Raw genomic sequence first — 27,016 nt, forward strand, 5'->3', positions numbered from 1 at the left:
AGTCATGAGGACAGAATCACAGAACCAGTTTGTCAGAAAAAAAACGTTAGGATCTTTGAGTCCAACCTCTAACCCTCCCAAGCCTGGTTTGAGTTGAAAGGAACCTTAAACTTCACCCAGATCCAACCCCCTACCATGCATGGCCAGAGCTGCCTACTACTAGACCAGATCGCTCAAGGCCTCATCCAACCTGGTCTTACACACTTCCAGGGATGAGGCATCCACAACTTCTCTGGCAATCTGTCCCAGTGTCCAGAGAGTCTCCCTCAGCCTCCTCTTCTCCACACTAACCACCCCCAGCTCCTTCAGCTGCTCCTCCCCAGCCTTCTTCTCCAGACCCTTCCCCACCTTCCTTGCCCTTCTCTGTGCCCTCTCCAGCCCCTCAATGTCCTTCTCACAGTCAGGGCCCAGAACTGAACCCACCACTCCAGCTGTGGCCTCCCCAGTGCTGGCTGCAGGAGGACAATCCCTGCCCTGCTCCTGCTGCCCTCACCATTGCTGATCCAGGCCAGGCTGCTGCTGCCCTCCTTGGCCAGCTGGGCACAGCCTGGCTCACCTTCACCCAGCTGCTCACCAGCACTCCCAGCTCTGTCTCTGCTGGGCACTTTCCAGCCACTCTGCCCCCAGCCTGGAGCCTTCCTGGGGTTGCTGTGCCTCAAGTGTGGGACCCAGCCCTTGGCCTTGTTGAGAGTGATTTGTGTGGAAAGAATCAACATGCCCTGAAGTGCAAAGTCCACCTTCACCTGCCTTCCCTTGCTTCTACTCCCAGCCCTTCACAGCTCTGCTGTGGCTCCTGTGCTCTGCTGCAGGTCAGGTTCCCCTTCACACTGCTGTGTTACAGATGGCAGCAGATGGCAGCCTTTCTCCGGCCTCTCAGACATGCTTACTGGAACAGGGCTTCTAGAGCACACCACAGAGCACCAACCTCATTTAAGTGCCCTCTGGATCCCATGGCAGCATTTCTGATTTCTACATGGCAGATCCCTTGCCCATGCTGTGCTTTCATACCTGCCTGACTGGTACTCACCACTCCTGGTCATCCGTTTCACCAGCACAAGAAATGTGCCAAGGTGTCACACGAGATCAGAGGATGTTAGGAGTTGGAAGTGACCTCTGAAGAGCTTCCAGTCCAACCCTTGCCAGAGTAGGACCAGAGAATCCAGTTCCAACAAGATGTGATCAACTATAGCAGGCTGCTCAGTCCCAAACAACTTGACCTGGAGTGGTTCTGGGGATGGGACATCTCCTACCTGTCTGAGCAAGCTGGGCCAGTGCCTCACCCCCCTCAGTGGAAAAAAGTGACTTCTGCCAGTCTGAATCATGCTCTTCGAGTTTAAAGCCATTCCCCCCTGGCCTGTCTTAAAAGATTGTCCCCAGCTAGGTGCTGGGGGCACCTGGCTTTGCTGTCCTCTTCCTATCTGCCTCTTCTGCTTTGAGGGAGCAAACGGGGCCAGAGCTGCCCAGCGCAGTTGAAGCCTCCAGCCAGCTCTCGTGCAACAGCCCACACCGGTGTGTCCCCAGTGGGTGTGTGTCACTGGGCACATTGCCATGGGACACTGCATGCAGGCAGCAGGGTGCCAGGGGGCCATTCTCCACTGGAAAAGGGGGTCCTGAACTCCTGGTGCTGCTCCTGCAGAGGCCATGCTTGCCAAAGAGCCCCTGACAAGTCACAGGAGCCATCAGACCTCCCGTGGAGGTGCTCTCCCACCTCATCTCCATGGACTGCACACCAGCACTGTCCAGGTGACCTTACAGCCAGTGGGAGCCTCAGGAGCTGTGCTTCCTGGCTGATCACAGCCCTCAAGTTAGAAGCAGAGTGGTTTTGCCAGCATCCCCACAGCAAAGGGAGCAGGAAGCCCAGTCCAGGTCAAGGGAATCCAGGCTAGCTGGGGCAGAAAGGCCACGTGCAGGCAGGTAGCTCCAGTCACTGTGCTGGATTTGCATTGCCAAACTGAAAACAGATGTTCAGAGTTGGGCCTGGAAACTGTTTCCTCAGAACAAGACAAGGTGTGCCACTGCAGGGTCATTATGGGATTTGCTGAGCACCTCCAAGCGCAGGAGGACTGCTGGGGTCACCCCCTGAGGCATTAAACCCTTCTGGATTCCAGCCTTATTCTTGCAGGTGTAAGATACCCAGCACAGATGGGGGCAGAAAACCTCATCCCCAGCCCATCTCCCTGCTCATGGCACTGCTCACACCCCATGGCTGAGCCATGGCAGGAGCAGAGTGTCCATGGGTGCAGGGCTGCCCTCCACCTTCCCAGGGAACACTGCTGCCCATCAGGGAGTCAGCAGCACCAGCTGCCCACTTCTGCTGGGCTGCCTTAGCCAACTGCTGTGCCAGGCTGCTGCCTCCCACCAGCAGGAAACCCCTGCAGCTCCCCACAGCTGCAAAGTTTCATCACCTGCATTGTGCAGAACAGAGCATCTACACACGACCCAACTGCAGCAAGCCAGCTACTGATCTCCAGCTGTGCTCCTCTAGCTCTTCAGAAAGCTTCATCACGATCACAGAATGTCAGGGGCTGGAGGGGACCTCGAAAGATCCTCCAGTCCAACCGCCCTGCTAGAGCAGGATCATCTCTATCAGCATTTCATGGCTAGAAAAGAGCCAAGATGTGCTCATCTCCACAGGCATCCCCCTACCAGTTCCACTCAGAGAAGAGCAGCCCTGTCCCATCTGCTGTTGGCATCAGCAACGCCTCCTTTCACCCCAGCCTTTGACAGCAGGGTTAAACCCTCAGATACTATTTGGGGCTGACTTTGTCTGCACACCAGTGGAGCTGTAACCACATCAGAGCCAGAACAGAACCACCTCTTGCACAGCTCCCAGATTCAGGAGCAAAGGCCTCCAGAGTGCTGTAGGCAGCTGTTTAGGTCACTTCCAAGCTGATGCTCATTTTAGAGTTTACAGAGCAAGAGACAGAGAATGCAGCACAGTGGAGGTTAGAAGTGACCTCTAGAGATCATCCAGTCCAATCCCACTGCTATAGCAGGGTCATCCTGAGTCAATCATGCAGAAACACACCCAGGTGGGTTTGGAATGCCACCTGAGATGGAGACTTCACCTCTCTGGGCAGCCTGGTTCTTCTATTAAAGACCTACTTAAATTGTTTATTGAAGAACAAAAGCCCAGGGGGAGCCCCAGTGTCATAGATTAAGCTGAACCTGCTGCTGTTATTGATACTCTGCTGCAGCCCTGCCAGCTTCAAATAATGAAAGTGCTGACTGGAGCCAAGTGTGATGGGGCTTGAAGTTCAGATGGCAGCAGGGAAGGCTTCCTGCTCTGGTTGCTGCTTCTGGGTTTTGGCTCGTAGATGCTGGCTCTTCCTGCAGGCCTGGTGGCGGAACAGGTGGCAGCGAGGCAGCTGCTGGGTTTGGCTTTCTGTTTTGTGCTGGTTTTTGCCTTGTGTATTTTCACTGTGCTGCTTCTGCAAATAGGTTGAGCTAAGGTCATCATGCACTGTATTATTAATTAGATTACTGACTAAGGTAATTAGGCATTGTGCTGATGATACCTTATGTTACATTAAACTCTTCTCTGTATCAGCCCTGAGGTGTGTGTTACTCTTCCCCTCACTTGTGCTGGGGGAGCAGGCAGCTCAGCCCTTGCACTACAACATTAGACCCAGTCAAAGCTGCTGCTATTGCATAGCCTGCACTTGGTATGGGAACTGCTCCTCAAACCTCTCAACTGCTGGCAGTGCAGTTTCTGTGTCCTGGTTGTGTCTGTTCCCATGTTTTGCCCAAGGAAAGGCAGACAAGAGAAAGAGAGCATGGGGCAGATTCTGAAGGGCTCCCTTAGCAGGACATTGCCCAGTTCTGCTAGGACTACACCTTCTGTCAGAACAAGTCCAGAGAAGGCCACAAATGATCCAAGGGCTGGAGCAGCTCTACTGTGAGCACAGGCTGACGGAGCTGGAAGTGTGCAGCCTGAAGAAGACTCCAGGGGGACCTCAGAGCTGCTTGCCAGTGCCTGGATGGATCCTGTAGGAAGGCTGCAGAGGGACTTTTTATGAGAGCATCCCCTGACAGGACAAGGGAAAATGAATTTAAATTGAAGAACAGGTTTAGATTGAATCTGAGGAATAAATTCTTCACTAGGAGGCTGGTAAGACTCTGAAATGCATTGCTCAGGAAAATTGTGGATGCCTCCTGCCCAGGGATGTTCAAGGCCTGGTTGGATGTGGCCTTGAGTAACCTGGGCTAGTTGAGAGGTGTCCCTGCCCACAGCAGTGGGGTTGGAGTGGTTGATCTTCTAGCCTGAGCTGTTCTATGATTCTATGACAGTGCTGGGACATTTGCTGTTTGAGGAGAGTGGGCTGAAAAATGTGAGGAAAGCACCAGTTGTCATCTTCATGTGTTAGGGATGAGGGAGAGGCTCAGTCACAGTCTGGGCATGGAGCTGGAGCTCTCCTGCCTGCTGCATTCAGTGTGTGTGCACCTAGCTACTCACACCAGCACCTAGCCAAGCCGCCCATGCGGGGAGAGGACAGCGCTCGCCATCTGTCTGCTGCCATCCAGCTCCTAATCTGTTTCCACAACTCATCTTTGTATTACTCACATTTGGAGCTTTCATCATGTCCTCTTCTGATTTCACACAGCCTGGTAGTCAGCAAGATCAGGACCAGAGAATGAGAGGCAAGAGGATTTCATGGAAGGTGGAAGCACAGAAACACTTTGCTTGGAAAAGTCCTTTCAGAGCATCCAGTATTATATTCAAACCAGTCTCTACCTCTGGCAAGGCTGAACCATGGCCCTCAGCATCACATCTCTGCTTTCAAACACCTCCAGGGATGGGGATTCGACCACCTCCCTGAGCAGCCTCTGCCAGGCTTTGAGAACCCTTTCAGCCAAGAAGTTCTCCCACCTAAACTTCCCCTGGGCAACTTGAGGCCAGTTCCTCTCTTCCAGTACCTTTTCACCAGGGAGCAGCACCCAACCCCCACCTGACTCCAGCCTCCTCTCATGGAGCTGTAGAGAACAATGAAGTCTGTCCTCAGCCTCCTCTTCTGCACACTAAACACCCCCAGCTCCCTCAGCTGCTCCTCACCAACCCTCTTCTCCAGACCCTTCACCTGACCTGCTCTACCTCAATGTCCTTTTCACAGTGAGTGCCCAGAACTGAACCCACCACTCCAGCTGTGGCCTCCCCAGTGCTAGGTGCAGGAGGACAATCCCTACCCTGCTCCTGCTGCCCACACCACTGCTGATCCAGGCCAGGCTGCTAGTGGCCTCTTTGGCCAGCTGGGCACAGCTTGGCTCAGCTTCACCCAGCTGCCCACCAGCACCCCCAGGTCTGTCTCTGCTGGGCACTTTCCAGCTACTCTGCCCCCAGCCTGGAGCCTTCCACGGTTGCTGTACCTCAAGTGTGGGACTCAGCCCTTGGCCTTGTTGAATCTCATCCCATTGACCTCAGCCCATGGATGCTGCCTGTGCAGGTCCCTCTGTAGAGCCTTCTTGTCCCCCCCCAGCAGCTCCACACTCTCTCCCAGCTCAATGCCATCTGCAAGCTGGTTGAGGGTGCCTCAATACCTTCAAGACCTCCTGGCATTTTAAGAGCCCAGGCACAACATTCTGCTTTCTTTTCCTGCTCTGTTACTTTCTGGGGAAGGGATCATTTGAACGCCAGTCCCACAGCTGCTGCTGGCTTCAATATAAAACACACACCAAAATGCCAACTCTGCAAGAGGCCTTTCAAACCCATGACCATTGTAACAGGCAAACTCTTTCCAGTTGCTGCTGTCTGACCTGAATCCACAGCTTCTGAGCAGACACCTCCTGTGACAGCACCAGAGCCACCTGCAGCTCCCTTTGGCATCTTTTGGAAGCGAAGCAAGAGACGATCCCAGCAATTGTGTGTTTGAAAAGTTTACTCATGGCATTGGAATAAATTAATTGGCAAATAAAAATTAAAACTACAATATCAGAAGAGTTTGGATAAAATGATTAGAACAGCTAGGACACAGGGACTTCCTGCTGCAGAACTTTTCTTACTTAATGCATCTAACCTGGAACATGTCCGGGTGAGTTGGGTTCTACGGCAAGGGAGTAAAGAGCAGTTCCTTGTATGTGACAGCTGACTCAGCATACAGGCTGCCCAGCACATGCATGGCCGGAGAACCAAACAACAGAGAGAACTTCTGGTCAAAACTGGAGACAACTGACAGTCCAAGTGAACTCAGGACGCCTCTCTCTTCACACCCAGAATGTTTCAAACTGTTTCCAAAGGCAAACTGCAGCTCTGCTCCAAAGCGGAGGAATCTGCAATGTGGGTTTCTTCTGGGAGGAAAAAAAAAAGATGAAGCTGACAAAGAAAAGGCTCAACTGAATGCTCAGGTGAAGCTGTGGACTTGCCCTGAAGCAGCCAAGCTGGACGCAGTGCACTGGCCTTTCCTGTGGCCAGGCTCCCTGCTCCTCACGCGTGTGCGTGGCACAGCCACCTCTCCTCGTGCCCTGCCCTGAATGGCAGGCACAGAACCAGCCTCACCTCTCAGCTTCTGCCCTGCCCTGAATGGCAGGGCACAGAACCAGCCTCACCTCTCAGCTTCTGCTCACACCAAGTGCTGGGAAACCCCTTACAAGTCTCACTAATGCTAAATAAGGAGATGAGTTAGCATGAAGGGAGGAAAAAAACCCTTAATTTCAACTAAGTTGCATATTCCAAGAGCCTGGTAAATTCTCTCATAACCAAATCTGCAGTACTACCAAAAAGACCTTGTAAGACGTCTCCTCCTTAGCTACCTCTCAGCAAGATTAAAGCAGCCCACTACACCACCAGCATCTGCTTAGTTTCAAAAGCATTTTAGCTACTCTAAGAACTCAGTATTTTAGATTAGACAAAAAAAAAAAAAAAAGATTTTTCTACCATCTCCATCCCACATTCTTCTCCATCCAGAGCTACTCCACACACATCCAGCTGCTGGATATACCACACCACGACCATGCCACCCTCTAAACAACTGTACACCATCTTCAGTAACAAAGATAAATAGAAAAGGGTCCATGTACATGTTGTATTTTACAAGGTTTTCATCTCAGCTGCAAACTTCATCTTTGAACTGTTTACCCTCCCATATACAAAAGGAATGAAGCAACTTGCAAATCCCATGTGGGTGTGATTCAAAAACCACTAAACAGAAGGCATCTGAGCTCCCCCTGCAATGTTTCCTTCAGCAAGTCAGGAGGGGTTAACCAAAAAAAAACAAACAACCCAGGAGTTCTCTCTTGTCCTTCCAGACTTCTCAAGAAAGACGACCAAACCCCCTCCCCCCACGATTCTTCATCTTAAGGAAGCCGGCAGAGCTCAGCGAGAAGGAATAGGGCGGCTGAGAGGCGGAGCGGCTCGGCAGAAGGGTCTGTCGCGGCCCGCGGCTAGTCCAGCGGTCCCTGGAAGATGAGCCTGATGTAGCCCTGCTCACCAGCCAGCTGATGGGCGCAGAAGGGGCAGGCCGCGTGGAACGTGTGGGTCCCGTGGGGCAGGGGGATTTGGGACCAGTAAGCAGTCGTCTTTTCCGAGCAAACGTGTCCGCAGGGGCTGAAGGCGTGAGTGGGGGGTCCCGCGTCCACGTAGAAGCCGGCCTCGCAGCCCAGCCACAGCGGCACGTAGGGGCCGACCGAGCGGCACATGGGGCACTCGCGGTCCTTGCCGTCCCTCTCCTCCTTGTTCCCCCAGTTGTGGTAGCCGTGGACGTGGCCGCAGCTCAGGTACACCCAGGGCTGTTTTTCATCCACCACGTCTTTCCTCTTCATGCTGGGGAACGCCAAGGTGTTGAAGCCCACGGGGCACTGCGGCCTGGCCGCGTTGATCTCCTGCCGCAGCGCCTCCAGGTGCTTGAGGGTGGGAGTGCGCGCCAGCCCCTCGGCCGTGCGCCACAGCAGCGTGGCCCCGCACAGGTCGATCAGGGAGCCGTCCTGCAGCTGGTTCGACTCGTTCTCCACCTAGCCGAGGGCACAAGGGAAGAGCAGGGTCACCTAAGCTTACCAGGAGAGCAACGGGATGCACCCTCAGCCTGGACACCTTCTGCAGGGTGACTGAGGGAGCTGGGGATGGTTATTTTGGAGGAGAGGAGGCAGAGGCTCATGGCTCTCTACTGCTCCCTGAAAGGAGGCTGTGTGGAAGCTGGTGATGGGCTCTTCTCACAGGTAATTAGTGACAGAACAAGAGGGAAAGGTCTCAAGCTGCAGCAGGGCAAGATTAGACATTAGGAAGAAGTTTTTGCCAGCAAGAGTGGTCAAGCACTGGCACAGGCTGCCCAGGAAGGTGGCAGAGTCACCAAGTCTGGAGGAGTTTCAAGGTCATTAGGATGTGCTGCTTGGGGATATGGTTCTAAGGATGAACCCTGAATAGCAGGGTCATTGGTTGGACTTGCTGATCCCAAGGGTCTTCTCCAATCTGAATGTTTCTGTGATTCTGCAATCTGCCTGGAAAATTCAGCCAGATCCAAGAGCCAGGAGTTTCGAGCAGCTCCTGACAGATTGTCCTATGTGACATAACCTCGGAGAGCCCAGAGCTGCTCCTCTCTGTTTTCAAAAGAAAACAACCAAACCCTTCAGAAAAGATGAAGGCATACACAAAAGGAAGTGAGAAAAGCTCCTCTCCAGCCTCAACAGCATGTACCATAGAACCACAGCAGCTGGAAAAGCCCTTTCAGATCCTCCAGCCTAACCATTTTCTAACTTTGCCAAGGCTCAGGCCAAGCCATAGCCCTCGGCACATCTCTGCCTTGGAAACGCCTCCAAGCATGGGCATTCAACCATCTCCATGGGCAACCTGTGTCAGGCTTTGGGAACCCTTTCAGGGAAGAATTTCCTGCTAATCTCCAACCTAACTCTTCCCTGGTGCAGCTTGAGGTCTTTTCCTCTCCTATCACTTGTTCTTAGGGAGCAAAGCCCAACCCCCACCTGGTTCCAGCCTTCTCTCTGGGAGCTATAGAGAGCAATGAGGTCTCCCCTCAGCCTCCTCCAGGCTGCATAAGCCCAGCTTCCTCAGCTGCTCCTCCCCAACCCTGTTCTCCAGACCCTTCACCTGACCCCCTTCAGCCCCCCCTCAGTGTCCTTCTGGTGTGGGGGCCCAGAACTGAACCCAGCACTCCAGGTGTGGCCTCCTCAGAAGGACAATCCCTGCCCTGCTCAGACTGCCCATACCACTGCTGATTCAGGCCAGGCTGCTGGTCACAAGCTCAGCTGTTCTCCAAATTCCTCTGAATTCCATTTCTATAGGACTAAGTTATTTAAAATGCATCAAGGAGGATTGGCACAGGCCTGGTCATGTTTAGTCCTCCACCCTGTTTTAAACTGGTTTTGTCACCCATACCTTTGGACATGGCTTTCCTCTCCTCTAGAAGCCAGCATTCCCAGCTAAATGCCTCACTGAAGTGTTCCTACAGCATTTCCTTTTGCTAAGGGATTCCATGCCACAGCAGAACAAAGCAGCAACACTACTTTAGAAACAAGAGCCATACTTGGCATGCCAGGGTGGCAATGGGCACACAGCTACCTAGGTGTGCATCACTGAAACCATCACTGTTCTTGGTCATTCTATTCAAAAGGGAAAGTGGGAAAACCTGAAAAACATCAACTCAAAGGGAAGGATCAGGAAAATAGTTTGTGGAGCAGGTGTATGCCCACAGCAGCTTGCTTGCAGCACAGGGGACTGGCCACTCCCTGCAGGGGAGTAGCCTGGAGCTGCAGCGAGGTCCCCATCCGCAGAGGAACTCTTGTCAGCTACCGAGGCTGAGCAAGACACCTCCCTGAGCGAAGGCAGTCAGTGAAGCTAAGGACAGAGATGACACCTGGAGTGAAGAGAGCAGGCTCCTCCCAAGTGACCAGGCTGTACTGTTTATGGCTGGATCCACTCTCAAGAGGCTGCAGCAAAGACGGGTCACTTACTCTTACCATTTTCCCCCTCTGCTGAGCTGATCTGGTTTCACGGAGGCTGAACACATTCCCACACACAGAGATCTCTCTCCACACCCCTGGCTTGGAGTCCTCTGTAAATCCATTCCGAGGATGCATGACAAGAACTCCATTGGTGGTCAGCCCATCCATTTGCCCATCGGATGTCTTCCATTTGGCAGCCTTCTCCTAAGAGGAACATGTCAACAAAACCTTCCAGGTGGCTGTAGTGGATTTCAGTATGAGTGTTAAAAGCAGCCTGGGCAGAATGCAAAGAAAGGCTTAGAGCCCTGAGACTGGTTAGAGAAGGCTGAGACGGGACCTGAGCAATGTCTATCAATAGCTGAGGGCTGGGGGTCAGAAAAGAAGGGCAGCCTCTTCACACCTACACCCTGTGACAGCACAAGGGGCACTGGATGGAAACTGCAGCACAGGAAGCTCCACCTCAACATGAGGAAGAACTGCTTAACTGTAAGGGTGCCAGAGCCCTGGCACAGGCTGCCCAGAGAGGTTGTGGAGCCTCCTTCTCTGGAGCCTTTCCAGCACTGTCTGGATGTGTTCCTGTGTGACCTGTGCTAGATTCTCTGGTCCTGCTCTGTCAGGGGGCTTGGCCTGGAAGCTTTCCAGAGGTCCCTTCCAGCCCCTAACACCCTGGGACGCTGTGATGGCAGGGCTGCCTTACCCCTAGGAAGATGTTTTTGGAGGAGTCGAAGCCGGCGGCACATATGCTGGCGGTGAAGGGGGGGCTGCGCTGGCAGATGATCCTGCAGGCAAACCTGGAGATGGTGCTCTGCACCGACTGCGTGTCCACGTTGCTCTGGCTGCCCGGCACCGTGTCAGTCACCACGAAGTCGATAGGGCTCTCCGTCGAGCGGCCAATCTGCAAAGGCAACGGCATCAGGCAGACCGCCCAGACAGCAGCCGCCCTCCGGCTCCCCACAGCTACAAGCAACCAAGGGAACAAACCAACCGACGGAGGCCAGGCTTGCTGGCGCCGTAAGAGACCTGCTCTAGTTGGGAGGCGTCCCTGCTCGTGGCAGGGGGTTTGGGATAGAGCTGGTCTATGGTTCTATGGCATTTCGTTTGAAAGTGTTCCCTGTCACCAGCCTAAACTTAGCTTTCTGAAAACCTAACCTGTGCTCATCAGTGATTCCACCTCCAGGCCAGCAGTTATTCTAAAAGCTGCATTCAGCCAGATGAAGGAAGGGCAAAGAAAATGCTGTAATTAAATCCATCCTCAGACAATTCCCCAGTGAAGTCCTTCTCAGTGGAAAGGCAGCTGGACCAGCTGCAGCACTGCCCAAGCAGCCAGGGAATAGCAGTGAGACAGAAAAAAAGACATTGAGTCTTCCTGCACGCCCAGAGCACTCTGAACAGTGCCAGACTAGGTGGAGGTGTGGATGTGGGACAATTAGACTGTGAGCTGACTCTCCATCTCTGGTGAGGCACTGAGAAGCAGCAAGGCTGTTGGGACAGACCACATCCAAGATGTTTGTGGCAGAAGGGCTTACACCACTATGCACAAAGCACAACAAAAAATGCCAAGATTTGGCTGCAATCCTCTTTTTCTAGCAGCTGTGTCACCTTCTCTGCTTGCAAGAGTCCCTTCACTGGGGGAGGCTACACCTTTGAGTACTGGGTTCAGTTCTGGGGCTCTTACTCCAAAAAGGATATCGAGGGGCTGAGGCAGGTCCAGAGGAGGGCAAGGAAGCTGGGGAAGGGTCTGGATAAGCAGGCTGGGGAGGAGCAGCTGAGGGGCCTGGGGGAAAAGATGAGGCTGAGGGGAGACCTCATTGCTCTCTACAGCTCCTTGAAAAGATGCTGGAGCAAGGTGGGGGTTGGGCTCTGCTTCCTATAAACAAATGACAGAAGCAGAGGAAATGGCCTCAGCTTGCTCCAAGGAAGGTTTTAGGTTGGAGATGAGAAGGAACTTCTTGACTGAAAAGGTTCCCAAAGCCTGACACAGACTGCGCAGGGAGATGGTTGAATGCCCAAAGAGGTGTTCCAAAGAGTCAGAGATGCAATGCTGAGGGCCATGGTTCAGCCCCAGCCTTGGTAGAGTCAGAGACTGGTTGGGCTGGGTGAGCTTAAAGGGCTTCTCCAACTCAAACGACTCTATAATCCTTCTGACTAATGGTTTTGACACACTTTAAAAAGGCATTTAAGGAAGAGGATCTGGTTGCAGTATGAAGAGAAATTATATCCTCTCTCAGACATTCACACAAACAGGTTTAAATCCCTCTTCCTACCTTTCACTCACTTCCAAAGCTCTCAGCCTCTTACAGAATCGCTGTTTACATTAAGGCTAACTGCTGGCAGGAGGCCCAAAATCCTCAGGTGCTCTTTGGTGAAGGCTGAAGAGCTTTCCTGAGTCTGCAACTACTTTGTCAGAATGCATTTTTCTGTTGCTTCTTAGGCAGGCTAAGCCATCAGCATGTAGGGACTGCCCTGGCAGGGTCAGGGCAGGGTGCATGCCACAGCACGCACAGAGAACAGTCACACAAGCAATAATGAGGTGGCAGTGAACTCCTTACAGCCTTTCTGCTCCATTGTGGACATCTACAGTTGCATAGCAGCTTCCTCCACCACTTACCAACACCTCCTCTACCCCCTTTGATTCTGCAGTGGTGTCACAGCCAAATGCTGTGACAGCAAAACTCCTTGTTATAAATTGGTGACAACAGCAAATGTGAAGTCATCAATGAAAGATCAGGGCAGGAATCAGAACAAGGCACCCACAAACCCCCTCCAAAACAAGCAGAAGGAATCAGAGAACAGGAAACAATTAGAAGATCTGAGGGGACACCACAGCTGCAAATGTCTGTGCAAACACAGGAACTGCAAAGAGGCTTGCAGCACACCATAATTTGGCCTCCTCTCTACTTATCTCCCTGTGCCTTAGACTTAGCTCTGGGTTTGACTGAAGGAGTTTTGGGTGCTTTTCATTCTAGCTGTGTCCAAAACTTTCCTGTGTTATCCCACTATACATCTTCCACCCCATCTCCAGATGGCTGATCCCGAATTCCTCCCCCAGTGCTAGAAGCAAAAGAACCCAGTGATTCAGGAGAACCTCCTGCTTTCATTTTGCAAGGAGAGACTAGAAGACAGGCTCCATGAGAGGCAGGGCACAACTGATCCTGTGCCTCAGTCACAAAACAGCCCCAAACCCAACTTTCACCACTGCCATACAAGAAGAGAGGCACAGATACACATGGCCTTTGGAAGGAGCAGAATGAAATGTCTCTGAAGAGAAAAGTGCAAACTTTTGGGTCTGAGGAAAATGGCCTTTAGGCAGGAACTCCTGCTGGGAAGAGCACACTTAGATGTACATTTACAAATCATATTCACTTCACATACCTGAAACATGTCTGTGTTGCTGTCATGGGTATATTCAACCACTACTGTCTGGGCCCGAGACAAAGTGTAAGAGATGCTGTGCTGGTCTTTATTGCTTATTGCCTAGGGAAAAAGATGCCAGCGGTTAGTGATCCAGCAAACGGGCTGCTGAGCACAGGAGCAAAGCACAGCACCTAGACAGCCAGGCTCTCCTCTGCTCAATTAATGCATTAAGGCAAATGCCTGGTATCGACACACCAAGTGTTATAACAAAAGCCAGCCCTGGCTGTTGAAAAAAAGCTGCAGCCCCAACTGGTCTGCTGACCACACAAAAGCAGCTCTTCAGGCTTGCTCCATCTTAAAGCAACACTGGCTTCTTACAGCAAACCCCCTAAGAGTGCACAGACTAGAACCGAGCCCAATGACATCATGGCCCTCTCAGCCTGAACTTCTCCAATAGCAAACTGAGCACAGAACTTCAGGATTGCATTCTGAAGCCAGGATCCAAGCTCAGACCAAACCCAGTTCTGATTAGTAGCATACATAGATTAAAAACATCTAACAAATAGTGAAGGTAAAGAGAGTGAAATGGAGGAATCACACAGGTTGCAGGAACTCTAACAAAATAATCTGGGTTTTGCTTAGTCAGTATGGGTTTGTGTTCTGCAACTACCCAGCAGGACCTGAACAAATGCTTTTCTAGAAGTGCTTCTAAACAACACTTGCTAGAAGACCATAAAGCAGTGCAACTGCGGCAGGGCAGGGAGGGGATTCTGCCCCTCTGCTCTGCTGAGATCCCACCTGCAGCACTGCCACCAGTTCTGGGGACTTCAGCACAGGAAGAACCATGAAGATGCTTAGAGTGCTGAAGAACCTATGCTATAGGGACAGGCTGGAAGAGCTGAGGCTGTTCAGCCTGGAGAAGAGAAGCCTCCAGGGAGGCCTTAGAGCAGCTTTCCAAAACTGGGAGAGGAGAGATTTGAGACTGAAGATGAGAAAAAAAATCTTGGCAGCGAGGGTGGGGAGGCTCTGGCACAGGTTGCTCAGGGAGGCTGTGGATGTTGCCTTCCTGGAGGTGTTCAAAGCTGGGTTGGATGAGGCCTTGAGCAAGCTGGGCTAGTTGGAGGTATCCCTGACCATGGCAGGGGGGTGGAACTGGATGATCTGAGGTCCTGAGCTGTTCTGTGATTCTATGAATTATCAAAGGTCTTTGCACAGCTCTCCTGTAGATGTAATTCTATTGCAAGAGCTGGTTAACAAAATCATTAGCAAATCTCTTCTGTTTTCAGGATACTTTACGCCATTCCCTGGATTTAAGACCTCAGAAATGTTTGGCTTGATGTCCTTAAAAGGTTTTTGCCAACTGAAATGATTCTGTGATTCTATGACCAATATTCTTTAGTGTCAAGGGACTCAGGAAGCCAAACACTCAGCACACTCCAGTATTTAAAAGCCTGATGTGGCTAGTGGAGATTCCAGACAACGAAATACTCTCAGATTCCATTGGCTTCAGCAGAGATGTCCCACTTGGTACTGAACCTAACTGTGCCTACACTTAACCTGCCGCCACGCAAGAAGATTCCTCAGCAGTGCCTTACCTCTAAGATACTTGTTCTGAACATGAAACAACTGCAAGATCTGAGCCCAGCCTTTCCTGCTTCTTAATGGGAACTCTGAAACCGATTACAAGCCCTGCAAAGCCCGCCTGTCCTCATCCCTGGGGAATTCCTCCCCACTGTCTGGAACTGGTAGAGGCAGAGCTTTGGCTTCACGTGCAGCAGTCAGCCAACCCTGCAGCAGGAGTGAGTGCACACACAGGAAGCCTAGAGCAGACATCTGCAGTGACTTTGGAAGGCAAACAAAACAAAGTGATTCCCAGCCAGTGTTTCTCAACAGGCATCTCAAACCCACAGTTTTCTTTCTGGACGTGGCAAGGACTAAGCTCAAGATTTGTTTTTGCCAACTGGTTTCTTGCTAACCCTGATAGGTATCAAGCCCCTTGGATGAACACAAAGCACGCTTTTCAGGGCCAGAACTTCAGGCTTTTTACATCATTTCATCTCACCAGCACAGCACTGACTGTACACAGCTCTGTTAGAGGAGATGTAAGACTTAACTCCAGCTTACCTTTGCTGCTTGAGGGGTACAGGCAATATGCACAGTGCTGGGTTTCACCCCATTTGCCTTGGGCCTTTTAAATAAAGCAAATCTACTTTTTCTTCTTCCTCTGTCTCCATTTGGGAGAGACCCATTGTACCTATCAAAAAGCAGAGAAAGCACCAAGTCAATCTTCTTGAATGATTTCATTTCTCATGGGACACAGGCCCACAGGAACTGTCACTTTAAGCACCAAGTCATTTTAGTTAGCACAGCCGGTGAGTGTTACAGACTGCAGACTAACCCCATTTAAATCTGAGAACTGAAAACACACCCACAGGAGGGCAGTAGGCACAGATGAAGCTTGTAGGGCAGAGAATACTCTCCAGAGTCATCTCAGAGTTACTGTCCACAGGTTTTTGCTTTATGCTCTTCCCTGAATTGCAGGCCTCAAAGATGATTGGGCTCAATGACCTTAAAAGGTATCTCCCTACTGAAATGATTCTGTGATTCTATGATCAATATTCTTAAGTGTCAGGGTACTGAGGGAAGACTGAAGACATGGGTCTCAAACATGACACCAAGTTTAGATGCCTGCCTAGAGCTTTCCCTTCAAATGATGTGTTCACATGGTAAATGCAAGGCTCTATCTGCTCAGCAGCCCTGGTGGGGAGCTGGCGTTTTAGAGAGCTGCGGCCGAAGTAAAGACCTGAAAGAAAACGTCCTCCAAGACTTCTGCTTACTCCATTAGAAACCCCTCAACCTCTGACTTTGAACATGCCAGCACGAACAGGCCAGTAGGCAGACAGGCTTCAGTGAAACCTTTCTGTTTGCACTTGGATGTAGAGTCAGCTATGATGCTCTTAGAAAGCTTTATTTTACTTGACCTCCCAGGGAGCTGCCCCTTCCACATGATGCTGCTCATCTGTTTGGGCCCAACCTGGAACCAGCTGGGAAAGCCTTCACAACCTGACTTTTGCCACAAAACACCCACTCAGGGAAGACACAAGAGCTGAAAACCAGCTTCAGTCTATCCCTGGTGTTGAGAGCTACATGCTCAGGCTGTCACAACAAAGCCACGTTCCAAAGCAGGCCATGATCTACAGCACCTGACTGCCACTGCAGAAGGCAGCACTCCGTGCTGAGGGAGCAGCTCTGCTAGGAGGACGGGCTGAGGGAGCTGGGGTCGGTCAGCCTAGAGAAGGCTCCAAGCAGACCTAACAACAGCCTGCCAGTACCAAGAGGGGCTATAAGAAGGCTGCAGAGAGACTGTTCACCAGAATAGATTGAGATTGGATGTGAGGAACAAATTCTGCAGCAGGAGGCGGCTGGAACACTGCAGTAAGTCGCCCAGGGAGATGGTTGGGGCCCATCCCTGGAGATACTCAAGGTGAGGCTGGAGAGGGCTGTAGACAACCTGCTCTAGTGGAGGATGTCCCTGCTGAGTGTAGGGGGTTGGACTGGATGAGCTTTGGAGATTCCTTCCAGCCCAGCCCACCCTGTTACTGTGTGCTTGTCTGAGATGAGCTCAGGGAGCACAGCCGTGCCGAGCAGCTGGTGACTCAGCTGCACGCCCATGAGATGTGCTGCAGGAGGGGGAGCTGAAGTGGTTGTTTGTGGGACCATCTCACAGCAACCAACATTTTACCTGCTTTGAGTGGACCCTGAAATTGTTTCTTCATTCTCCCTTTCCCCAAGCCACAGCCACTCACCCTAACACGATCAGTTCACCATATTTGACTGGTGCCTTGGACGGATGATTGTCTTGATCAGGAGAAAACATGAGCTTAGCTAGCGGCTTCTCCAGCTTCACGTCTCTGATCAAGAGCTGTGGCACACTTTGCTCATTATCTCCTGTGAAAAGAGAAAAAGGACAATGTTAGCTGCAAGTGAAAAGGCTCAAATAGATTAGTTACTCAATGCTCCAAGCTATCTGATGGCAGCAGGTACCACACTTTGCATTGCCCACAGCTTGGGTTTGCCTGATACCATTTCAGATCCATGCAGAGCCACATGGATCAAGGTTGAAGTTGTGGAAGTTCCACCAGACCACCAAAATCTCACCAGTGCCTTTAGCAGACTCCAGCATGGCCTTGCTGAAACATTGGCACTTCTGGCAGCAGTACAGAAAAGTACCACCAGGATCCATCTTCACTTCCTATGTTGGGTTCAGCTATCAACAGCTGAACCAGACAGCGGTTAAACTTCAAGAAGAAAACACAAGCAGGCACCAAAGCAACTAGAAAGACTGAAGTTCCCATGGAAAGGATCTGGGTCAGGGCTTTCCAAGAGAGGTCTGGGTTTCCAGATGGAAGGAAGCTGTGGGACAAGTTTGGGTGTACATTGTGACCTCTCCTATTTCACCAGAGACAAGGACTACAAAGAGCTGTTCGAAGCAGACTTCCCGAGGGAATTCCATAGAACTCTCAGTGAGAAAAGTCTCTCGAGATCCATTTTTTGGTCACACTTCTGTTCTGAAGAACAGTTCACACTAGCATTTTGTTACTGCTTCTCATTAGTAACATTTCCAGACACCTCTGAGCTACTCTACCCACTTGTGACTGTCTTATAAAGGAACGGCAGAATGGTGGGGGTTGGAAAGGACCTCCACAGAGATCATCCAGTCCAACCCCTCTGCTAGGGCAGGTCACCCAGGAACACATTCAGGTGGGTTTGGAAAGTCTCCAGAAAAGTAAACTCCACATCATCTCTGGTCAGCCTGCTCCAAGCCTCCAGCATCCACCAGAGCATTCAATAAGGGAAAAGGGGGTGCTGGCCTGTTTGAGGCCTTACCAGAGACAAAATCATTCCCTTGTTCCTCCCAGGGAAATCTTTAGACCAAGGGAAAGCTACAAAGCTTTGTTAGCACTGATGTGCAAGTGCACGTTTTTGGCCCAGGTAACATTTCTGGAACCCTGTCATCAGCTTTGGTCACCACTGCAATACTGGAACCAGAGTCTTCTGCCTCAGCCAGACCTCAGATAACAGCAGAAATGCATCACCTTGCAGACTTTATCTGGCCACTTCTGTTCCAACAGCAGAGAAAAGGATGTGGCAGTGCCTGACACCTTGCTCATGTTCCTTCCAGGCAAAGATCCTGTTCCTGACCTCATCTCTACCCTCTGCTGGTCCCCTTTGCTCCTTCACAGAGAAGCCTGGCTCTCAACATACCAGGTTCTTCATCACCATGGATATGCTGATTCCCACCAGCAATCTGCTCTGAGTGCTCTCAATATCCTGTATGCCCCTTCAGGCTTTCTTACCCCATATACCCGAGAAGGCTTCACACCAATACACACAACAGCAATGCTGCCCCAAGGGTCCCCATCAGTCACAAAAGGTGACAGCAGCCCAGGGCAAAGCAGCGCTGCAGCTTAGTCAGAAGTGCCTCTGGAAGGCTGGCCCACAGGTACCTGCACGGGGGGTAGGGAGGGGACTTGCTGCTGTAGGTGGGGACCATGTTTTGGCTTTAAGTACTTCATTTTCTCCTTCTCTACTATGAGGACAGGCTGAGGGAGCTGGGAGTGTGCAGCCTGCAGAGGAGAAGGCTCCAGGAGGACTTCAGAGCTGCCTGGCAGTGCCTGAAGTGATCCTGCAGGAAGGCTGCAGAGGGACTTTCGCTGCCCAGAGGTTGTGGAGCCTCCTTCTCTGGAGCCTTTCCAAACCTGCCTGACGTGTTCCTGTGTGACCTGCCCTGGGTGACCTTGCTCTGGCAGGGGGTTGGACTGGATGATCTCCAGAGGTCCTTCCAACCCCTAATGTTCTGTGACACTGTGAACTAACGAACTCATGACTTGGACAGAACACGGAGGAGTTGGGGGTTTGCTGCTTCCTATAGTCTGGGCACTGGAGGAGTGAGCGCCAAACACCCACCTGGCCCAAACTTCTTCCCAGAGCCATCAATGCTGGTGAGGACCAAGGTGTAAATCACAAGATCCCACCTCATCCAACACTCCTCCCAAAATCATGCAACTGGCAGCAACAAAGATTTCAAAACAAGGTCTGCTTTTGCCAGAGAGCAAAGCCCAAAGGCCCCTAAGCCAGGCACAGCCCTGACAGACCTTCAAGGATCACAGGAGTGAAGCAACTTGCACACAGCAAGCCATCCTGAAACAGCACAACAAGGCTGAGCAAGAGGTGACCACAACTGCCTGCCATTAGCACAGAACCAGAGTGGGTGCCAGTTAGCATCTTTCAGTCTCCAAAACAGGAAATGGGAACAGGAGGAACTCATGGACAGGCAATACAGGATCACAGAACACAACGTACAGGCAGAACCCTCTAAGATCATCCAGCCCAATCCTTGACTCAGCACTAAACCATGTCCCTCAACACCAGCTCCACAGCCTACTGCAACATCCCCAGGGATGGGGACTCCAGCACAGCCCTGGGCAGACCATTCCAAGGTCTGAGAACCCTTCCAAGGCAGAAATATTTCCTAGCATACAGCCTGAGTCTCCCCTGGGGCAGCTTGGAACCATTTCCTCTGCTCCTGTCCCTTGGCACCAAGGAGCAGAGGCTGCCCCCTCCTTGCTCCAACCTCCCTGCAGGGAGCTGCAGAGAGCAATGAGCTCCGCCCTCAGCCTCCTCTTCTGCAGCCTGCACCCCCTCCAGCTCCCTCAGCCCCTCCTCACAGCCCAGCTGCTCCAGGCCCTTCTCCAGCCTCGCTGCCCTCCTCTGCACAGGCTCCAGCCCCTCGGTGTCCTTCCTGCAGTGCAGGGCCCAGAGCTGAACACAGCACTCGAGCTGTGGCCTCCCCAGTGCTGAGCACAGGGGGATAGGCACCTCCTGTCCCTGCTGCCCACCCTGCTTCTGACCCTAGCCAGGCTGCCCTTGGCTTTCTTGGCTACCTGGGCACACTGCTGACTCACATTTAATTGAATGCCAACCAGAACCCAGGATACAGCCCTACAGGTGAGGTCTCAATAGAGCCGAGGGGCAGGATCCCCTCTCTCTGTCCTTGGCCACACTGCTTTGGATGCATCCCAGGCTGCCATTGGCTTTCTGGGCTGCAAGCTTACACTGCCTGCTCATGTCTAGCAGCTCTTCAGCTCTTGCCTGTGCCAAAGCACAGTGCCTCATGCAGAACTTCTCTGGTTAGCAGACCAAGCACAGCTTTTGGAGTTGCTGGAGTAGCAGCATATCAATGGTTAAAATGAGGTGGGGGGAGGGGAGGATGTAAATTCAATGAGCCCAAGCAGAGGTTCATTAAACACTGGGCTTTGAGCTAAAAATACTGGAATAGAAGTCTCTTTGTAATAAATTCCCATCGTTTTCTGAAGACAGAGCCAGCATTCTAGACTGCTAGCAACTGCAGCTGCTGCCAGGCTGGCCCTCTGCTGAAGTACCGCATGAACCCCCCCTTGCACAGCATGAAAAGGAGTCCTCTCTCAAGGAGCATATGAAAGAAAAACGTGCTGATTCAGATGCAAAAAAGGGATTTCCCCCTCCTGCTCTTATAAAGTTATCTCCTTTGTGTTCTGTGTATTGTAAGGGCTGGAGTTTTTCACAAGTCCTGTCCACTGAAGGGTTTAGTTTTCTGCCATCTGCTAGCTGTACTTTTCCATTTACTGTCTTGGCAATTTTCATACCCAGCTCTTTCCTTACTCCTCTGATTTAACACAGCATTGCTAAGGAGAAAAAAAATACAACTCAGCCCTTCTGATGGGATGAGAGGCAACAACCAAGCTGCAGCCCAGGAAATCCTGACTGGCGATCTTAGGGAAAAGAAAACCCAATGCAGAGGCTGTGGGGTCTGCACCCTTAGCAACATTCAAACCTGAGCTGCACATGGCCCTGAACAGCCACTCCTAGCAGGGGGGACTGGATCAGACAATCTCTGCAGCAGAATTATGCTCTAGGAATACAATCCATTTCAGGCAGCCCAACACAACTTGAACAAGCAACTGAAAGATGCAACTTAGTTGTGCTTTTGATGAGTTCGATGTGATTGTGAGCACCACCAACCCAAAAGCCCCTTGTCTTCATCCTCCCGAGATTCCCACATTGCTGTCCAGCACTTCACTGGGCTGTGAACTCCAGGCTGCTCTGCAGAACAGCTCCCATGTAGCAGTGCAGTTACCTGACAGCACACAACAGGAGCCAAGGTCGCCAGCACTGAAGCTCTTCAGCACTCCATTGGGCAGTTTTGCCACTGCAGAATCAGAAACCAAAGCCTCTGAACACATCCCTAACATTTCACTGCCCTGTGTTCTCTTCGGTGCTTATGTCTCAGCCCTTCAGAGGCAAAACCTTAACTTCCAGATTTAAAGGACCAGAACACCCAAACTGAAGTCAGTGTGAGACCACACAGAACAGTAGTTGCTCAAGATGAAGATGTTTGCACATGGAAGAAGCAATGAGAGAAAAAAAACAAACCCTCCTCCCCACCAAAACCCCAACATCAACAAAAAGCCCAACCCAACTGGCTGACTTCTGCTTTGATGGGGAGTCCCCATCAAGTCCAGCTTCCCAGATTTCATCCATGCCACCACTGCTGATCTCCACTGATGCAAGCAACAAGGACTCAGCTCCTTACATCACTGTGTTCCTGGGAGCTGAGATAAAGACTGGGAAGTTACTTTCCTCTCCATGATGGGGCAGTCCCCACTAGGAAGTGACTCTCCTTGGAGTGTTTTCCCTAGCAAGCTTCTAGTAAGCTTTTGTGAAAACAGTTTTCAGTGAAATGGTCATCAGGGTAAGGAAGCCTGCCGGAGGCTAAGGGAGCTGGAGGCAGGGTGCTTAGCACACAGTACCTTGGGCTGAAAAGGCAAGACCATGCAGTGCCAACCTCCTGCCATGGGCAGGGACACCTCCAACCTGGCCTTGAGCACTTCCAGGGAGGGGACATCACAGCCTCCCTAGGCAACCTGTGCCAGTGTCCCCCCACCCTTACTGCCAAGAATTTCTCCTTAATTTCCACTCTGTCTCCTCTCTCCCAGCTCAAAGCCATTGACCCTCATCCTAGCACTCCCAGAACTTGTCAAAAGTCCCTCCCCAGGTCTACTGGAGCCCCTTCAGGTACTGGAAGGCTGTTCTAAGGTCGCCCTGGAGTCTTCTCTTCCCCAGGTCAAACAACCCCAACTCTCCCAGCAGAGGTTCTCCAGCCCTCTGATCAGATTTGTGGCCTCCACTGCACCTTCTCCAGCAGCTCTAGGTCCTTCTTGTGCTGGGGGCACCAGAACTAGATGCAGTGCTGCAGGTGGGGTCTCAGCAAAGCAAAGAGGCAGAATCCCCTCCGTCATGCTGCTCCTCCTTGCTTTGGATGCAGCCCAGCTCACAGCTGCCTTCTGGGCTGCCAACACACATACCTACCATAGCTCTCAGGCTTCTCCCCACTTCCAGTCAAGAACAAGTTTGCCTTTCCTCCAAACATAAGTTTGGAACTGTAAGTGCAGTAGGCTTTATGTTCCTCTTCCAAGATGCTCCAGACTGTCTGTTGCTAGGGATGCACAGCACAGATGGAGTGATGCAGCTGCTATGTACTCAGATTGTGAAGGCACTACAGGTCAGCAGCCTGGCTTCACCTTTCTCAGGAAAGATCATTAATTCTCTGCTTTCGAGAAAAGGGAGTTTTTCAGCACCAAACAATAAGCCTTGGCAGCACAGAAAAGCAGCCCAGCCTTTTGCTACTGTGTAGCTTAACTCCTTCCCTAGTCTTTCCTGCTTGCCTTTGGTAGTGTCTGAATAAGAGAGCATACAGAGGGTTTCACAGATGAAAGCAGCACTGAACAGCAAGACCAAAGAGACAAGCCAGGACATGACACACTGATCAAAAGTACAGGTACAAATATAAACTAGGTATAGAATGGGCTGAGACCAGCTCTGTGGAAAGAGGCTTGGGGGTGTTGATAGAGAAGCTCCCCAGGAGCCAGCAGTGCCCTCATGTAGCCAGCAGGCAGCTGTGTGCTGGCTGCAGCCAGAGGAGTGTGGGCAGCAAGCCAAGAGAGGGGATTGTCCCCTTGGGCTCTGCTCAGACCTCACCTCCAATCCTGCCTCCAACTCTGCTATCCCCAGTAGAAGGACACAGAGCTGCTGGAGTGAGGGCAGAGGAGACCACAAAGATGCTCCAAGGGCTGGAGCAGCTCTGCTGTGAGCACAGGCTGAGGGAGCTGGGAGGGTGCAGGCTGGAGAGGAGGAGGCTTCAGGAGGACCTCAGAGCTGCCTGCCAGTGCCTGAAGGGATCCTGCAGGAAGCCTGCAGAGGGACTTCTGCTGAGGGAGTGTCTGAGACAGGACAGGGGGGAATGGTTTGAAGCTGTGACAGAGCAGGGTTAGACTGGAGCTGAGGAAGTTCTTCAGTATGAATGTAATAAGACTCTGGCACAGGCTGCCCAGGGAGGCTTGGGGCTACCTTCTCCCTGGGCAGCCTGTTGGAAGGCCAGGTTGGATGGGACCTTGAGTAACCTGGGCTAGCTGATAGGTGGCAGGAGTTAGAGTACATGAGGTCTGTATCAGCCTGAGCTGTTCTATGATCCCATCAACAAGCAGTCTGTCCTGCACAGGACAAACCCATGCTGCAAGACACTGTCAGAGAGGCACTACTGTGATACACAAGGCCAAACTTCCCTTTGCACACCAAGGCTGCAGCTAACTTTCTCTGGTGTAAGAGGCAGCAGTTTTTAGTCAATCTGGCATGCAACATCCTGCTTCAAATTCTGGTTCTACCTCAGCAAGTCTGAGCAGTTATCAGCAGTCAAGAAGAGCCCTGTGGGGACAATTGCCCTTGTTCAATGAACAAGGCAAGTGTCTGAGAGCAAAACGTCTATTTCAGGCACCTCTACCAAAATCTGTACTTCATGACAGTACTCAAAACCAGCAATATTCCTGTTCAGAAGCTGGACAAGAACTGCTTTAAGCACAGGGGCCTAATTTCAATCAGATCTCTGACAACTCCAGACCTGGGAAGAGAACAAGGCCAGGTATATGAAACCTGGAAGACTAATTTCTCTTTAGGAACAAGAGCAGAGGAAATGGCCTCAAGTTGCCTCAGGGGAGGTTTAGGTTGGGCATTAGAAGAAACCTCTTGACTGAAAGGGTTCTCAACTAGCACAGGCTGCTCAGGGAGGTGGCTGAATGGCCATCCCTGGAAGTGTTTGAAAGAGACAAAGTGCTGAGGGTCATGGTTTAGCCCAAACCCTGGCATAGTTGGGCTGGCTGAGCTTGAAGGGCTTTTCCAGCTGAAACGACTGTGTGTAACCTCTAACAATCCACTGGGGCAAACCTGACAAAACCCCACTCTGAACAGTCTTTTCCTGGAAACAAACTCATCCAGCACTTACATGGTTTTTTTTTTTCAGCTAGAAAAAGTAACAGCTGCTCCTCCCCTGAGGAAAACACGCTAGCCTCCCCCAGCCTCTACGTGATGCAATCCTGCCTGCGTGTGGGAAGCTGCAAACATTTGTCTTTTAGCACAAGGTGTCTATTTTAAAGCTGTCACCGCAACGTTATCTGTGCCCTTCGTTAGCTGAGAGAGCTTTGCACCAGCTCCAGCGCTACGCTGACATGCAGCCTACACCCCCTCACCACCCATGGCCTCCACCTCAGCTCCTGGCACATGAGGCCACCAAGCTGAGTGGCTGTGTTCATCTGCTAGAGGGTAGGGAGGCTCTGCAGCAGGACCTGGACAGCTGAGAGCCATGGGCCAAGGCTCACTGGATGAAGTGCAACAAGGCCAAGGGCCAGGTACTGCCCCTGGGTCACAACACCACCACGGGGAGCTCCAGACCTGGGGATGTGTGGTTGGAAAGCTGAGACATGGGAGAGGGGCCTGGGGGTGTCTGTTGACAGTCACTGACCATGAGCCAGAAGTGTCCAGGTGGACCTGATGGAGAGGGTCCAGAGAAGGCCATGAACATGAGGGAGTTGGAGCAGCTCTGCTTTGGGCACAGGCTGAAGGAGCTGGGGGTGTTCAGCCTGGAGAAGAGAAGGCTCCAGGCAGATCTCAGGAGCCTGCCAGTACCAAGAGGGGCTATAAGAAGGCTGCAGAGAGACTGTTCACCAGAACAGATTGAGATTGGCTGTGAGGAACAAATTTTGCAGCAGGAGGCTGCTGGAACACTGCAGCAAGTTGCCCAGGGTAGTGGTTGGGCCCCATGTCTGGAGATACTCAAGGTGAGGCTGGAGAGGGCTGTAGGCAACCTGCTGTAGTGGAGGATGTGGTGTAGAGGGGTGATGCTGAGTGCAGGGGGTTGGACTGGATGAGCTTTGGAGGTCCCTTCCAATCCAGCCCATTCTGTGAATTTCTGCAGAAGCCACCAAAGACCTGTGGTACCTAAGTCCCTAACTGGAAAATGCAGCTGGCTGACTGGAGATGGATGATGAAGTAAAGCTGGTAGCTGCAGAGCAACCAGAATTCACTCCATGACCCCACTGGAAAAGGCAAGCTCAGAGGGAGCAGGCAGCATCTTGAACTCTTCCCCTCCTCTGAAGCAGGGTTTGTGAACACAGGCTGCCTCTGGCTGTTGCTTCTGCTTGTGTCATCAGAAAGCTGTGGCTTGTTCTATGCCACAGGAACTAGTTTCATGCATAGGCCTTCTGTGCTTAAGTGAATACTGAGGAAGGCAGCCAGTAAGAAATGGGATTTCCATGCCTAGGCCAGAATTTCAGTCCGTTTTCAGTTCGTCTGTCATCTCTTTCCAGCCCCTCCAAACAGCTGCACGTGGCAGGATTGTGCAGGCAGAGCTTTCCCCCAGCTCAGGAGGAAAGTGTGTGAAGAATTAAAAGGGGACCTGGGGTTCTGGTTGGCATTCAATTAAATTGAGGCAGCAGTGTGCCCAGGTAGCCAAGGAAGCCAAGGGCAGCCTGTCTAGGGCCAGAAGCAGGGTGGGCAGCCTTTGATACCACCTGCCACAACAAGCTCCTGGCAAAGCTGGCAGCTCATGCCTTGGACAGATTCACTCTGCTATGGGTCAAGAACTGGCTGGAGGGCCAGGCTCATAGAGTCGTGGTGAATGGTGCCACATCCAGCTGGCAGCTGCCACTGGTGGTGTGCCCCAAGGATCAGTGCTGGGCCCTGTCCTGTTCAATATTTTTATTGATGATCTGAACCAGGAGACTGAATCTAGTATCAGTGAGTTTGCAAATGACACCAAGCTAGGAGCAGATATGGAGCTGTTGGAGGGTAGTAGAGCCCTGCAGAGGGACCACTACAGGCTGGATGGGTGGGCAGAGGCCAATGGGATGAGACTGAACAAGGCCAAGGGCAGGATTCTACACACTGGCCATGACAACCCCAAGCAGCAGTACAGGCTGAGGACAGAGTGGCAGAGAGCAGGCAGAGAGGGACCTGAGGGTGCTGAGAGAGACGAGCTGAACATGAGCGGGCAGCAGAGCCAATGGCATCCTGCCCTGGATCAGGAGCAGTGTGGCCAGGAGGACAAAGGGAGGTTATTCTGCCCCTGTGCTCAGCACTGCTCAGGCCACACCTTGAGTGCTGTGTCCAGTTCTGGGCTCCTCAATTCAAGAGGGATGTTGAGACACTGGAACATGTGAGAAGGGTGACAAATCTGGTGAGGGGACTGGAACACAGCCCTGTGAGGAGAGGCTGAGTGAGCTGGGGGTGTGCAGCCTGGAGGAGGCTCAGGGGTGACCTCATTGCTGCCTACAACTACCTAAAGGGAGGTTGTAGCCAGGTGGGGTTGGTCTCCTCTCCCAGGCAACCAGCAACAGAACAAGGGGATACAGCC

The 27,016-nt window shown here is 51.9% G+C and overlaps 1 protein-coding gene across 4 annotated transcripts in view; it reads right to left on the reverse strand.

Moving 5' to 3' along the window:
- Nucleotides 1-5,855: 5,855 nt before the first annotated feature.
- PELI1 (pellino E3 ubiquitin protein ligase 1) overlaps nt 5,856-27,016 on the reverse strand; it is a 50,133-nt gene continuing 28,972 nt past the window's right edge. For 3 of the 4 annotated variants that reach the window (XM_064146318.1, XM_064146316.1, XM_064146319.1), the window contains 6 exons: nt 17,043-17,184; nt 15,361-15,490; nt 13,255-13,356; nt 10,580-10,777; nt 9,892-10,086; nt 5,856-7,941 (listed from right to left, as the gene is read on the reverse strand). In XM_064146318.1, coding sequence (XP_064002388.1) covers nt 7,375-7,941; nt 9,892-10,086; nt 10,580-10,777; nt 13,255-13,356; nt 15,361-15,490; nt 17,043-17,113 — 1,263 coding nt within the window. In that variant the 5' untranslated portion in view covers nt 17,114-17,184 and the 3' untranslated portion in view covers nt 5,856-7,374. The remainder of the gene's footprint in view (nt 7,942-9,891; nt 10,087-10,579; nt 10,778-13,254; nt 13,357-15,360; nt 15,491-17,042; nt 17,185-27,016) is intronic. The other variant, XM_064146317.1, reaches the window with a different exon arrangement.

Source organism: Pogoniulus pusillus, chromosome 7 (genome assembly GCF_015220805.1).
Source record: "Pogoniulus pusillus isolate bPogPus1 chromosome 7, bPogPus1.pri, whole genome shotgun sequence".
NCBI lineage: Eukaryota > Metazoa > Chordata > Aves > Piciformes > Lybiidae > Pogoniulus > Pogoniulus pusillus.